General features: G+C 46.5%; 1 protein-coding gene across 1 annotated transcript in view; it reads right to left on the bottom strand.

The window, feature by feature from the left end:
• Positions 1-6761: 6761 nt before the first annotated feature.
• The window catches only part of LOC144487765 (uncharacterized), a 103210-nt gene continuing 94077 nt past the window's right edge, over positions 6762-15894 (bottom strand). The window contains 3 exon segments of the mRNA XM_078205843.1: positions 6762-8471; positions 10284-10473; positions 13352-13443. Of these exon segments, the coding sequence (XP_078061969.1) occupies positions 7160-8471; positions 10284-10473; positions 13352-13443 (1594 nt within the window). The 3' untranslated portion in view covers positions 6762-7159.

The following is a 15894-nucleotide window of genomic DNA, read 5'->3' on the forward strand; positions in this document are numbered from 1 at the left end:
ACACTCACCAACACAGCTCCACTGAAACGGCCCAGGTAAAAAGGGGGAACCTGTGGCTGTTCCTGTCCTGATATCGCCCAGGACTGTCACTCAAAACCTCAACGCCGCCCAGTTCACAGCAAGTTGCTGCTTTTGTCAAAAGGGTCACTTGACTCGAAACGTCAGCTCTTTTTGTCTCCTTACAGATGCTGACAGACCTGCTGAGATTTTCCAGCGTTTTCTCTTTTGGCTGGAAATACTCAACAAGTCAGGCAGCCTCTGTGGAGAGAGGAACAGACTGAATGTGACCTGTCATCGGAACTGGGAAATATAATATTATTTCCCGCACTGAAAGAGGCACTTTACAGCCTTCAGAACAAAACTGAGCTCAACAATTTTACACCACAATCTCTGCCCCCATTGTGATCTGTGTTTCGTTGCTGCTTTTTTCACCTCATTTCCCACTTGTTTTCTTTACTTTACATTCAGACTATCGCTCACCGGCTATTCACACCTCATCCAGAACATCTTTTGTGTCTTTACTTGCTCAATTACCACTCGCTTTGGTCTTGGGCCGTGAAACATTTTATCAGTTTGTAGATCTTTCATTTTGTTCTTCTCCACCTCCCTCTCTCAATTCATCATAGGTCAGTCTTTGACAAAGGGTCATCTGGACTGGGCGGCACGGTAGCACAGTGGTTAGCACTGCTGCTTCACAGCTCCAGGGACCTGGGTTCGATTTCTGGCTTGGGTCACTGTCTGTGTGGAGTTTGCACATTCTCCTCGTGTCTGCGTGGGTTTCCTCCGGGTGCTCCGGTTTCCTCCCACAGTCCAAAGATGTGCGGGTTAGGTTGATTGGCCATGCTAAAATTGCCCCTTAGTGTCTTGAGATGGGTAAGTTAGAGGGATTAGCGGGTAAATATGTAGGGATATGGGGGTAGGGCCTGAGTGGGATTGTGGTCGGTGTAGACTCGATGGGCCGAATGGCCTCTTTCTACACTGTAGGGTTTCTATGATTTCTATGATTTCTATGACTCGAAACGTCAGCACTTTTCTCTCCTGACAAATGCCCGTGACCGCTGAAGTGCGTCATGGGCATTCAGCCTCTGATCTTTGGGTAAACATTCTCCAAGGCTGCCTTCACAACACACGACACCGCAGAGTCGCTGAGCAGAAACTGATAGCCAAGTTCCGCACACATGAGAACGGCCGAAACCGGGATGTTGGCTTTATGTCACACTATCAGTAACCCCCACAGCTTGCCTCCTGGACTTGCTGGCTGTCCTGTCTGGAGACAATACACATCTCTTTAACCTGTGCTTAATGCTCCCTCCACTCACATTGTCTGTATCTTTAAGAACTGGTTGGCTGTAGAGATTTGCATTCTAATCAGTATTCTGTAACTTGATTTTGTGTCTCTGTGCCCTGTTTGAGAGCAGATTTCCACTCCATCTGACGAAGGAGCAGCGCTCCAAAAGCTAATGGTATTTGCTATCAAATAAACCTGTTGGACTTTAACCTGGTGTTGTTAAAACTGTTACTCTGAATATATCCCCATCGCTCTGGGTGGGAGTGGAATTGATGATTTCTTGACTGTCTGTCTGCACTGCTGCCTCACAGTGCCAGGGACCCGGGTTCAATTCCCAGCTTGGGTCACTGTCTGTGTGGAGTCTGCACGTTCTCTCCGTGTCTGTGTGGGTTCCCTCCGGGTGCTCCGGTTTCCTCCCACCATCTGAAAGATGCGCTATTTAGGTGCATTGACACAAACAGGTGCTGGAGTGTGGCGACGAGGGGAATTTCACAGTAACTTCATTGCAGTGTTAATGTAAGCCTTACTTGTGACTAATAAATAAATTTAACTTTTAACTTTAATTTTGTGAACTCATAGAATCGTAGAATCTTACAGTGCAGAAGGAGGCCATTCAGCCCATCGAGTCTGCACCAACCACAATCCCACCCAGGCCCTATCCCCGTAACACCACATATTTAACCTGCTAATCCTCCTAACACTGGGGTCAATTTTGCATGGCCAGTCAACCTAAGCAGCACATCTTTGGACTGTGGGAGGAAACCGGAGCACCCAGAGGAAACCCACGCAGACACAGGGAGAATGTGCAGACTCTGCATAGACAGTGACCCAAGCCAGGAATTGAACTCAGGTCCCTGGCGCTGTGAGGCAGTAGTGCTAACCACTGTGCCACCATGCTGCCCTCATCTCCTTGAACAAATAGTAAATTGTAGAGATGATAAAGTTTGAATTGTAATATCTAATGGTGTAAAATATCTGGGAGCAGAGTGGATGTGATAAAGGCTGGAATACAGACTGTGGGAATGAGGGTGAAACTGCTGTGCTCAGTGAATGGTTCTTATTGGAGGGAGGGATGTAGCGGGATCTTCCTTGTTACTCCACTTACAGGCCGATGTTTGAGGGTCTGCCGATAGCTGTGAATGTCTCTCTCTTACAGGCCTTGAAATTTCAAAGGCCGGGGAATGCTGCACTGGGGCAAGTCCACAGGAGAGAGAGCGCTGAACCAGGCTCACCATTTATACCTGACCGGTAACCTGATACTTATATCACACAGCCATCCCAAAACCGCCACCAAGGCCTGAGTGATTCTCTCCCTTGTCGGTGAGACAACGGCCACCCTGCACCCACTCCACTCGAGTAGGTCTCCAAGAGAGAGAACAGAGAGACTCTGTTCTTTATCTCCTGACCAGCAGTCTCCCTTGAGTGAGCGGGTTCGAATCGCTCAGATCACCCTCGGTTCCAGACTCCGGATTTATGGTAAGGGATATTGAAACTGTGACCTCATCAGAGTGAACTGATGAGAGAACAAGAGGCAAGACAAACTCCAAATGAGTTTCAAAACTTAGTGATTTATTTAACAATAAAATCAACCTCTTCAATACCCCACCACACATGAATAAAACTTATACTTTATACTACACTATGGGAGAAATGCTAATGGGTACAATGTATTACTGAACTTTAAAATTACAATACACCACCCCTCCCCTTGCCTCAACCTCTATCCTATCCTCAGGAGCTTCGCAAGGTTGGCTGGGATACTCACAATTCTAAAAGGGGTTCCTTTGTGGTTGGCTCAAATGTCTTAGTGCAGGGTCGAAACGGAAGAGAGCTCGGTCCTGCTTGTCTGCTTCTCAGCTTGCGTTTCTGGAAGAGAGCTTGGTCCTGCTTGTCTGTGTCCCTGCTTGCGATTCTGGAAGAGAGCTTGGTTCTGCTTGTCTGTGTCCCTGCTTGCGATTCTGGAAGAGAGCTTGGTCCTGCTTGTCTGTGTCCCTGCTTGCGATTCTGGAAGAGAGCTTGGTTCTGCTTGTCTGTGTCCCTGCTTGCGATTCTGGAAGAGAGCTTGGTTCTGCTTGTCTGTGTCACTGCTTGCGATTCTGGAAGAGAGCTTGGTTCTGCTTGTCTGTGTCCCTGCTTGCGATTCTGGAAGAGAGCTTGGTTCTGCTTGTCTGTGTCACTGCTTGCGATTCTGGAAGAGAGCTTGGTCCTGCTTGTTTGACTCTCAGCTCAATTTAACAAAAACACCTTCCCTGCCCCCGTAGGTGATTTTCAAGGACAATGGGGCTTTCGATCACTGGCAGTTTCAGTTTAATTTAGTCAAGTCCACACACAAAAGGCTGGAACTGCCTTGACCCCCCGTGGGTCGTTATTTCAATGTCTTCTGTGGATGGGCCAGTTTCTGTGGCCATGGACTCCCTGCTGGTCTGTTTACTGTCCTTTGTCCTTCTGATGATTCGATCACTGGTGTGTCTGCCTTTTTGGCCACTTGCATATTCAGGGGGCTCACACCTTTTTTTCTCTTAGCACAGCCCACCGACAGGTTATGTTTGTCCTGCCGAAGCTTCTGGGAGGTTTTTATCAGCCAACAGCCAGAGTTGGTCACTTTTAAACTGCTACGACAACGGATGAATGAACACCGCTTGACAATCACCAGGCAAGACTGTTCTCTTCCTGTGGGGGAGCACTTCAGCAGTCACGGGCATTCAGCCTTGGATCTTCAGGTAAGCGTTCTCCAAGGCGGCCTTCACGACACACGACAGCACAGAGTCGCTGAGCAGAAACTGATAGCCAAGTTCCGCACACATGAGGACGGCCTAAACCGGGATGTTGGATTTATGTCACATTATCAGTAACCCCCACAGCTTGCCCCCTGGACTTGCAGAATCTCATGAGCTGTTCTGTCTGGAGACAATACACATCTCTTTAACCTGTGTTTAAAGCTCCCTCCACCCACATTGTCTGTACCTTTAAGATCTGGTTGGCTGGAGGGATTCGCATTCTAATCAGTATTCTGTAACTTGATTTTGTGTCTCTGTGCACTGTTTGAGAGCACATTTCCACTCCATCTGACGAAGGAGCAGCGCTCCGAAAGCTTATGGTATTTGCTACCAAATAAACCTGTTGGACTTTAACCTGGTGTTGTGAGACTTCTTACTGTGTTCACCCCAGTCCAATGCTGGCATCTCCACATCACTTTTAAACTGTCAGGTTTCTCCTGAGTCCTTTTAAAATATGGAGGATTGCCCTGAAACTTACAGGGATGGGAGGAGGGAGAAAGGGATGGATGGTGAGAGGGAGGGATGGAGAAGGGAGGGAGAGTGAGATGGATGGAGGGAGAGAGGGATGAATGGGGGTGAATGTGAGAAGCTGAAGTTTACATTTGAAGAGGTTCCCAGTCTCTCTGATCAGCTGAACTGGGGAAGCTTTTGCGCAGACTGCACTGCTGCTGTTTCCCCTCCTGTAAGAAGTTTCACAACACCAGGTTAAAGTCCAACAGGTTTATTTGGTAGCAAATACCATATAATACCATAATTATGGTATTTGCTACCAAATAAACCTGTTGGACTTTAACCTGTGAGACTTCTAACCGTGTTCACCCCAGTCCAACGCTGGCATCTCCACATCATCCCCTCCTGTCCACCAGAGGTCGCTGTAGGCCTCCCAGCTGCTGCTCCTCCCAATGTCACCTCTTGCCCACTCCGGCCCCTCCAGTACACCTCACTGGAGCCCCAGGCCATTCTTGCCATCCTGCCAGGTCTCGGGTACTGAGGCCAACAGTAAAGTTTATTTATGAGTCACAATAAGGTTTACATTCGCACTGTAATGAAGTTACTGTGAAAATCCCCCAGTCGCCACACTCCGGCACCTGTTCGGGTACACTGAGGGAGAATTCAGCATGGCCAATGCACCCTAACCAGCACATCTTTCAGACTGTGGGAGGAAACCGGAGCACCCGGAGGAAATCCACAGACACGTGGAAAATGTGCAAACTCCACGCAGTGACCCAAGCCAGGAATCAAATCCAAATCCCTGGTGCTGTGAGGCAGCAGTGCTAACCACTGTACCACCCAGTGCTCTAAGGTTAAGTTTCTTCTTCAAACCTAAGACGATTCAGTGTCACATCAGGACAGGGGAAAAGGAGTCCATTGGCTTCAGATGGATAATGGTAAAAGTGAATATCCCAATTTATTCACTTTATTCCTTCAAGCTGAGGTTTACAAAGTGAAAATTCCACTGTTTACAGCAGTGACTAAATAAGCAATGACACTCATCCTATATTTAAATTAGTCTGGAATACACCTCAATTTCACACAGGTTAACAGTTTTCAAGCATTTGGAACCCCAAATGTCTGCTGATGTGTCATCCAGAGCTGTTTCCCTGGCAGTTTGTGTCAGTAGCAGGCTGCCGTTACCATCCACTCTTGGGCAGGGTGAGGAGACAGCTCCGACACCGACCTCAGCTGGAATGGGAATTGAACCATACATTAGTTCATCCATACATTGATGAACCATACATTAGAACCATACATTAGTTATGGGGCGGCACGGTAGCACAGTGGTTAGCACTGCTGCTTCACAGCTCCAGGTACCTGGGTTCAAATCCCGGCTCGGGTCGCTGTCTGTGTAGAGTTTGCACATTCTCCCTGTGTCTGCGTGGGTTTCCTCCGGGTGCTCCAATTTCCTCCCACAGTCCAAAGATGTGCGGGCTAGGTTGATTGGCCATTCTAAATTGCCCCTTAGTGTCCCGGGATGCATAGGTTAGAGGGGTGAGTGGGTAAATATGTAGGGATATGTGGATAGGGCCAGGGTGGGATTGTGGTTGGTGCAGACTCGATGGGCCGAATGGCCTCTTTCTGCACTGTAGGATTCTATGATTCTATTAGTCCGCATGGCCAGCAATGCTGCAGGAATTGCAAAGGGGCTGCACAGAGGCCCAGAATTAGAAGAGGGGGTTGTGAAGATGGAGGAAGCGTCTGCAAGACATGGGGACATTTTGGATTATCTCAAAATTACAGAATGTGGGAGACCAGTCAGGAATGTGTTGAAATTGTCAAGTCTGGCGGTAATGTGTGGATGTGGGATTCAGCAGCAGATGAAGGGCTGCACGGTGGAACAGTGGTTAGCACTGCTGCCTGACAGCAGTGGGTTTCTGTGTACGTTCTCCCCGTGTCTGAGTTTCCTCTGGGTGCTTCCGTTTCCTCCTACATTCCAAAGATGTGCAGGTTAGGTGGATTGGCCATGTTAAATTATCCGTTAGCGTCCAAAGATGTGTAGGTTAGGGGGGGTTAGCAGGGTGAATGCACAAGGGTACAGGGCCCATCGAGTCTGCAACAGAGCATCTTACCCAGGCCCTATCCCCGTAGCCCCACATATTTATCCCGCTATTCCACTGTGTTACTGATTCATTACAATAGGGACCAGAGTCTGAGGTTATAAATGGGTGAGTTTACTCCAATAGTAATTCTTTCGACATCTGACAAGTTTACAGCTATTAACATCCTGCCTATCAAATAGCTCCAGCCGACATATGAGAGAACCAACATTCAGAGCTTTCAAATCCTCATCCTGAAGTTACAAAACAGACTTTAGTCATCGGCCTGCTGATACATCGGCACATTCACACAGGGGTGGATTGGACTGTCATCTGTTTATTATTCATCCTTAGTTCAATACAGTTTCTGAGTGATTTAAATTTAAAACAAGGTCTGCAGGCGTGAAGATTTATTGACACATGAATGGGAGATGCTGTGGGGTATTCTACAAGTCTAACAGGGCTGATTTACATCAGATAAACTCCAACTATCAGTATAAACATTATTTAGTTGGGATGTAATTAACAGCAGCAATAACAGCAGAATCACACCCCTGTGATCACTGGTGAACTCGCTGGTGTCTCACCAGGTTGTATGACTGGGTGAATCTCTTTCCACACTTTGAACAAGTGAATGGCTTCTCCTCACTGTGAACTTGTTGGTGACTCAGCAGAATGGATGACCGGGTGAATCCTTTCCCACACTCAGTGCAAGTGAACGATCTCTCCTCAGAGTGATTTCGCTGGTGTGCGAGCAGAAGTTTTCTGCTTTCAAAGCTCTTCTCACAGTCAGAACATCTGAACGGTCTCTCATTTGTGTGAACAAGTTGGTGTGAAGTGAGAGAGGATAAACAAGTGAATCTCTTCCCACACACAGGGCAGGTGAACGGCCTCTCCCCAGTGTGAATTCGCTGGTGTACAGTGAGGTCGCCTGATTGCCTGAAGCCAGTCCCGCAGTGAGAACATGTGAATGGTCTCTCGTCAGAGTGAACACGTTGATGGTGACGCAGTTCCTCAGAACTTTTATAGCCCTTCCTGCAGTCTGGACATTTAAACCGTCTCTCTTCACTGTGAACTCGTTGGTGTTTCTGCAGGTTGGATGATCGGTTAAATCCCTTCCCACATTCAGAGCAGGTGAATGGCCTCTCTCCAGTGTGAATGCGCTCATGTTCCACAAGGTGGAATGATGTCCTGAACCCTTTCTGGCAGTGGGAGCAGCTGAACGGTGTGGAACCGGTGTGAATGTACTGGTGCTCCCGGAGTGTGCGTGGAGTTTTAAAACTCTTTCCACACTCAGTGCATTTAACCTCTCTCCTGTCGGTGTGAACTCGCTGGTGTCTCTGCAGGGCAGAGAAATCTGTGAATCCCTTCCCACACACGGAGCAGTTGAATGGCCTCTCCCCTGTGTGAGTGTGCCAATGCATCAGCAGGGCTGATGACTGAGTAAATCCTTTTCCACATTCGGAGCAGGTGAACTGCCTCTCCCTGCTGTGAATGCGCTGGTGAATCAACAGGCCAGCTGACTGAGTGAATCCCTTCCCACACACAGGGCAGCTAAAAGGTCTCTCTCCACTGTGAGTGCGTCGGTGATTTTCCAGGTCAACTGGGTAATTGAATCCTTTCCCACAGTCTCCACATTTATACGGTCTCTCCCTGATGTGACTGCGCTTGTGTCTTGACAGGCCAGATGATCGTTTGAAGCCTTGTCCACACACAGAACATGTGTATGGTTTCTCCCCACTGTGAATGGTGCTTTTTTCTTCCATGTTTAATGGCCGATGATATTTAGATCCTGATGAATCGAGGCACTCTGTCAGATCTTGATGTGATCCTTGATATTCAATTGTCTGTAATTCCTCACCTTCTAATCCCCTGAAAAATGAATTGAAAACAGAAAGAGGGAAACATAAGAGACAAGCCATTATAACACAAAGGCAAGATGTGAAATTGAGCTGAATGAATCTGGTAAATTGTGGGATTGGGAATAGGAAAAAGGATATGAAAGCTGCTGGATTGTCATAAAGCTTCAAACTGTTCACCAATGCACTGAGGGACAGGAACCCTTCACCCTTCAGAGCCCACAACAAAAATCCAGCCTTTATGTGTGAAGAGGGAGAGGTCAGGGAGGAGGGTGATGGAAAGAGATTTTATACATCAGCAACTCAACCAGCATTTTGGCAGAATCTCCCAAACCCACAATCTTTCCCACCTGGAAGTACCAGAGCAGCTGGGACATGGGAAAACCACACAACTCCCTGACTTAGACAAATATCACTATCCCTTCAGTGTGACTGGGTTAAAATCCTAATACTGTTGCATTGTGGGAGCACCTTTACTATATGGACTGCAGAGGTTTAAGAAAAAGGCCAACTATCACCATCACAAAGGATAACTGGTGATTGGTAACATATCACTGTCAGTGCAGGATAGTAATTCAGGACAGATACCTGAGCCTTGTCAGTAATGTCCACATAGAATCATAGAAACCCGACAGTACAGAAAGAGGCCATTCGGCCCATCGAGTCTACACCGACCACAATCCCACCCAGGCCCTACCCTCATATTCCTACATATTTTACCCGCTAATCTACGCATCCCAGGACACTAAGGGGCAAATTTAGCATGGCCAATCAACCTAACCCGCGCATCTTTGGACTGTGGGAGGAAACCGGAGCACCCGGAGGAAACCCACGCAGACACGAGGAGAATATGCAAACTCCACACAGACAGTGACCCAAGCTGGGAATCGAACCCATGTCCCTGGAGCTGTGAAGCAGCAGTGCTAACCACTGTGCTACCGTGCCGCCGCACATCCTAAGAAGTTTTTTTTTGCAAATCTATATGAAACTTGCAATGAAACAAAACCCACGACCACTACAATCTACAAGGACAGTGGACAGATGGGAAACCACCATTTGGAATTCCCCCTCCAAGCCACTCACCATCTTGATTTGGAAATATGTCACTTTCCTTCACTGTCATTGGATCAAAATCTTGGAATTCCCTCCCTAACGTCACTGTGGGTGTACCTACCACATGGATTGCAGCGATTCAAGAAGGCAGCTTACCAACAACTTTTCAAGGGCAATTAGGGATGGGAAATAAGTGCTGGTCTAATCAATGACACCCACCACCATTGAATGGTTTTGAGAAATGACCTGGAATATCCATGAGAATACAATTCTGACAATTACTTAGTGAAATACTTCACTCAGTCACACCATTTTCTGAGTTTACATTTGACTGGAGCTCTTGGATTCCGCTGTAATTGCTGCTGCTTGTGGAAGACTTTGGGACATTTACAATTCTCCACCTATTACCACTCCCTTTCTTTCTGATGGATAATGAAAGATCTATGCATAGATTTCAGTATAACTTGGTTCCTCTTTTAATTAATTTATCGAACCCGCCCCCGTCCCCCAATCTACACACAATAGTAAAAACATCACGAGCTACTAATAATGACTTTCAATGGCAGAGTCCTGACCCAGCATTCCCCGCGGTGCTGAATGTCCCCTATTCACACCAGAGGCAGGCACCGCACAGGCGCATTAACCCCCCATATTGGAGCGTGCGCACTGTCAGTAATGGCGATGGGGTTGGGCTGTTTTTGCCTCTTTGCAGCGGGGAAGGAAGAGAAAACTCTGATGGAGCGGGCTCTGGATAGGGAAAGTTTCTAAACACCTGGTGAATGCCTCAAACCGCGATTGAGACTCTGCCGCTCCCGTGTTTGCAGCTCTGGGTCTTTTCCCCTCCGAGGCCCAAGTCCAGGCTGACGGCCGCCATCTTGGTTCAACGAGGAGCGCATGCGGCTGGGTATTCTTGACGCAACAGTATGGGGGCGGGGCTAAGGTTATTCTCTTCCCACCGGGTCCTAGTGTCCGATACAGCCACAAGGAACTAAGATTTTTCAACATTTTCACCCAGTCTCAAGCTGCAGCTGATGTTTTGCAGCCGGGAGGAGTCCATGAGCCATGTTTATATTCATTGTGAGAGGTTGCAGACCTTGAAGGAGTTGCTTCTCCACTTTTAATTACACTTCTGGTTTGCCCCACACTCCAATTCTGCTCAGTGTGGAGTAGGCTGGGGAGGTCAGAGGATCTTTTCCTGGACCTGCTCTTGGGGCTGGTTAAAACAGTAATTTGTAGATCGGCAGGGGGTAACTTGGCTGTCGGCTGCTCTTCCGTGGTCTTGTCCATGCTCGAATGGTCCTGGAGAGGGAGTGTGTGGTGTCGACTGGAACACTCGATACCTTCCACAACTCAGGGTACAATGTCTCATAGACACTGGAAACAAAGTTCTGGTTCAGTTGAAATGGAAGTTTGATTGGACCACAAGATTGGGGAAACAAAAGAGAAAAGAATATTCCATGGAAACTAGAAATGCTTGTTCTGAATTTTTATCCTGTACTGACAGTGATACTGACTCTGCCAATGTCTTTTACAAGGCACACAGATGGGAAACTGAAACCAAACATCACATCAAAATCTGAAAAAGTCACTCCATTCATCAGAACCTGAATATCATCGACTTTTAAATTGGAAGAAGAAATGTTTGTTTGTTCTGATGGTGGGGAAAGATTTCAAACATCAGTGTGACTGGAAAAGCACCGAGACGAACATACACCCAAGTTCCAGTGAGCTGACTGTGGAAACAGCTTTAACCAGTTACACAGCCTGAAAAAACATCACACTATTCACAGCAGAGAGCCAAAGGATGGGAAGACCTAGGATCAGAATTAAGCCATTGGGCCCATTGAGTCTGCTCCACTATTCAATGAGATCATGGTTGATCTGATATAATCCTCAACTCCACTTTCCTGCCTCATCCCCATGACCCTTGATTCCCTTACTGAGAAAGAATACACAAGTTCTTTGTGTGGACAAGGCTTGAACAGATCATTTAACCAAGAGAGACACAAGGGTACTGGCACCATGGAGAAACCATGGAACAAAGAACAAAGAAAACTACAGCACAGGAACAGGCCCTTCGGCCCTCCAAGCCTGCATCGACCATGCTGCCCAACTAAACTAAAACCCCCTACCCTTCCGGGGACCATATCCCTCTATTCCCATCCTATTCATGTATTTGTCCAGATGCCCCTTAAAACTCACTATCATATCTGCTTTCACTACCTCCCCTGGCATCGAGTTCCAGGCATCCACCACCCTCTGTGTAAAAAAACTTTAAAATGTGGTGACTGTGGGAAGGGATTCAATTATCCATCTCTGCTGGAAATGCATCGCCGCGGTCACATTGGGGAGAGACCATTCACCTGCTCCGTGTGCAGGAAGGGATTCATTCAATCATCCCACCTGCTGACCCACCAGCAAGTTCACATTGAAGAGAGGCGTTGACAGTGATAACAATTCTAAAAGCTCTGAGGACCTGTGAAGCACCAGGTCATTCACATTGTGAGACAGTTCAGTTGCTCGCATTGTGGGAAGCTATTTAAACAATCACAGAACCTCACTGAACACGAACACACTCACACTGGGGAGAGGCCATTCACCTGCTCTGTGTGAGGGAACGGATTCACATGATCATCCCACCTCACTACACACCGACTGGTTCACATTGATAACAGACCTTTCAAATGTACGGAATTTGAGAAGCGTTATAAAACCACAAGTGATCTGCTGATACACCAGTGAGTTTACAATGAGGAGAGGCCATTCAGATGTACAGTGTGTGGGAAGGAATTCACTCTGTTATCCAGCCTCCAGAAACACCGCGCGTTCACATTGGGGAGAGGTCGTTCACCTGTTCCTTGTGTGGAAAAAGATTCATTTATTTAACCAGCCTCAGATCACACCAACTTGTTCACTTGGATAAGAAACCTTTCAGATGTTCTGAATGTGGGAAGAGATTTAAGACCTCAAGTATTCTGCTGAGACACCAGCAAGTTCACTCCGGGGAGAGACCGTTCACCTGCTCTGACTGTGGAAAGGGATTCACTCGCTCATCCAACCTGCAAACACACCAGCACATTCACACCAGGGAGAAACTGTTCACTTGCTCTGAATACGGGAAGGAATTTTCTCACTCATCCCACCTGCTGAGACACCAACACACTCACAATGTAGAGAGACCGTTCACCTTCTCTGAGTGTGAAATGGATTCACTCCGTCAACCCATCATCTTACCCGCCAGAAAGTTGACAAGTGTCTGCAGGGATTAGATTCTGCTGTTATTGCTGCTGTTAATCACATCCAGGACTGAACCTGAACATCGCTATAACTGGGCTGGAGATTAATACTCTGGATAAATGTCAGATGAACTAATATTGTTTCAGACACAAAGCGGGTACCTTCATTTCTTCAGGATCATATCATAGAAATCCTACAGTGCAGAAGGAGGCCATTCGGCCCATCGAGTCTGCACCGACCACAATCCCACCCAGGCCTTACCCCCGCATATTTACCTGCTAATCCCTCTAACCTACGCATCTCAGGACTCTAAGGGGCAATTTTTAACCTGGCCAATCAACCTAACCCGCACATCTTTGGACTGTGGGAGGAAACCGGAGCACCCGGAGGAAACCCACGCAGACAAGAGGAGAATGTGCAAACTCCACACAGACAGTGACCCGAGCCGGGAATCGAACCCGGGACACTGGAGCTGTGAAGCAGCAGTGCTAACCACTGTGCTATCGTGCCGGATAAGAACAGATTAATCAGTGTCTTGTTACCAATTGCTGCTTTTTTGTGGCCTTTGTCTTTTCTAACTCTCAATTATTTCAGTTCTCATACCTTCAGTTACTCTCATGGACAAGTCCCAGCTCCCATCCCTTCCAGAGTGTCTTTCCTGGTCTCGGAATCCAAAGAACATATCAATAACATATCTGTGATCACGAAAGACAAAACAGTTAAATGCACTGATCCGCTTGTTTCCCCAGTCATTGAAGATGCGGATATCTGTGGAGCTTTCTCTCTCTCTGATTTGTTTAATTGTCCCCCACCATTCACGGGTGGATGTGGGGGGACTGCAGCTCTGATCTGATCCGTTGTTTGTAGATTGTTTGGTCCTTGCCTAGAACATGCTGCTTCTGTTGTTTAATGTGCTTATAGTAAAGTGTTACCAGTCACTGGATTGGAATCTCAGCTTTAGGGTGCCTGGTGCTGCTCCTGACATGTCGTCCTATACTCCATGTTGAACCAGGATGGTCCCTTGGCTTGATGGTAATGGTAGAGTGAGGGATGTGCCGGGCCATGAGTTTACAGATTGTGGTTGAATATTGTGATGCTGATGACCCACAGCACCTCATGGATGTGCAATTTTGATCTTTGTCTATTCTGAATCTATCCCGTGCCACACGAGATGATGGAGGGTATCAGATCACAAGAATTAGGAGCAGGTGTCGGCCATTTGGCCCCTCAAACTTTCTCCACAATTCAATAAGAATCATGGCTGACCTGACTGTGGCCTTCACTCCACTTTCCTGCTGCTCCATAATCCTTGACTCCTTGTTGATTAATACTCTGTCTAACTCAGCCTTGAATATGTTCAATGAACCACAGTCTCCATTGCTCTCTGGGGAAGAAAATGCCACAGACTAATGACCCCCAGAGAAGAAATTTCCCCTGATATCTGCCTGAAATGGGAGAGCCCTTATCTCTAAAGTGTGACTCCTGCTTCGAGATTCCTCACAAAAACAAAACATTCTCTCGGCATCCACCCTGACAAGATCCCTCAGAATCTCATGTTTCAGTCAGGTCACCTCTCATTCTTCTAAATTCCATTGAGTATAGACCCAACTTGCTCAACTTTCCCCAGAAGACAAACTCCTTCATCCAAGCAATCAGTCTAGTGAATCTCCCCTGAACTGTCTCCAATGCACCCGTATCACTGTTCAAGCAAGGAGACCAAATCTGTACACAGTACTCTCGGTGCAGTTTCACCAATTCTTTCTATGATTGTAGCAAGACTTTATTACTTTTATATTCCATCTCCCTTACAGAAAACCTTCCTAATTACTTGCTGTTCCTGCTTGTTACTTTTCTGTGATTCTTTTAGAAGTTCACTCAGATCCCTCAGTCCTGCAGCATTCTACACTCTATTTAGATTATATTGTTTTTTCCTATTCTTCCTGCTAAAGTCAAAATCCTTATATTTTCCCATATCATACTCCGTCTGCTAAGATTTTTCCTACTCACTTACCTATTTATATACCTTTGCAGATTCTTTGTATCCTCCTCACAACGTACTTTCCTATCTATCTCCGTGCCAACCTGTTGCTTGACTGGACTGCGAGAGACTGTAGGAAAGGTCAGTTTGTAGTTTAGTTATGTGTAATGATCAAATAATTGAATTATATTAATCATTTAACCTGATGTGATATTCAGCTTAATTGTAATCAGTGTAATATATGAGAATCTTGTGACTGGCTCTTTGTCTGTAGCTGCATCCTTATTTGACAAGTGAAATACATCACATGCCCTTGGATGGTGCAGTTACACTTTTTATTGTTTAATTATAGAGCAAGTGCTGTGAAACCCATCAAGTCTTGGTGAGTTAAGGTCTGGAGCCATTAGCTCCCCAGCCATTGACAACTGACTATTTGAGTTAGAGGCCTTGTTACATCGAAACATACATAGAAACTCGAAGCAGGAGTAGACCATTCAGCCCTTCGAGCCTGCTCCACCGTTTATTATGATCATGGCTGATCATCACATTCAATATCCCACCCCCAAATATTCCTTTAGGCCCAAGAGCTATATCTAATTCCTTCTTCAAATCACAAAACATTTTAGCCTCAATTATTTTCTGTGGTAGTGAATTCAACAGATGCACCACCCTCTGGGTGAAGAAATTTCTCAACTCAGTCCTAAAAGGTTTACCCCTTATCCTCAAACTATGACCCCTAATTCTGGACCCCCCACCATTGGGAACATTCTTTCTGAATCTACCCTGTTTAACCCTATTAGATTTTTATAAGTTTCTATGAGATCCCCTGTCAATAAACCATCACACCTGCAATACTTTGTTTTAAATTTATATCATTTAGAAACTCTGCTGAAATAAAGATGAACAATAAACAGATCACAGTCCAATGCTGCAGCTCTACATTGACAGGAGAAAGTCTGTTCTGTAACTCCAGGATCAGACAGTGGAAGCTCTGAATGTTGGGAATCAGGCTTGAGCTGTTTGATAGATGAGTTGTTCATAGCTGTTAACTTGCAGATATTGAAGGAATTACTCTGAAAGTAAACTCGATAATTTATAAGCTCAGACTCTGCTCCTTGCTGTAATGAATACTCAGCATCCATTCGTGCTAATTTACAGTGAATCACTG

The sequence above is a fragment of the Mustelus asterias genome, unplaced genomic scaffold (assembly GCF_964213995.1).
Source record: "Mustelus asterias unplaced genomic scaffold, sMusAst1.hap1.1 HAP1_SCAFFOLD_1025, whole genome shotgun sequence".
NCBI lineage: Eukaryota > Metazoa > Chordata > Chondrichthyes > Carcharhiniformes > Triakidae > Mustelus > Mustelus asterias.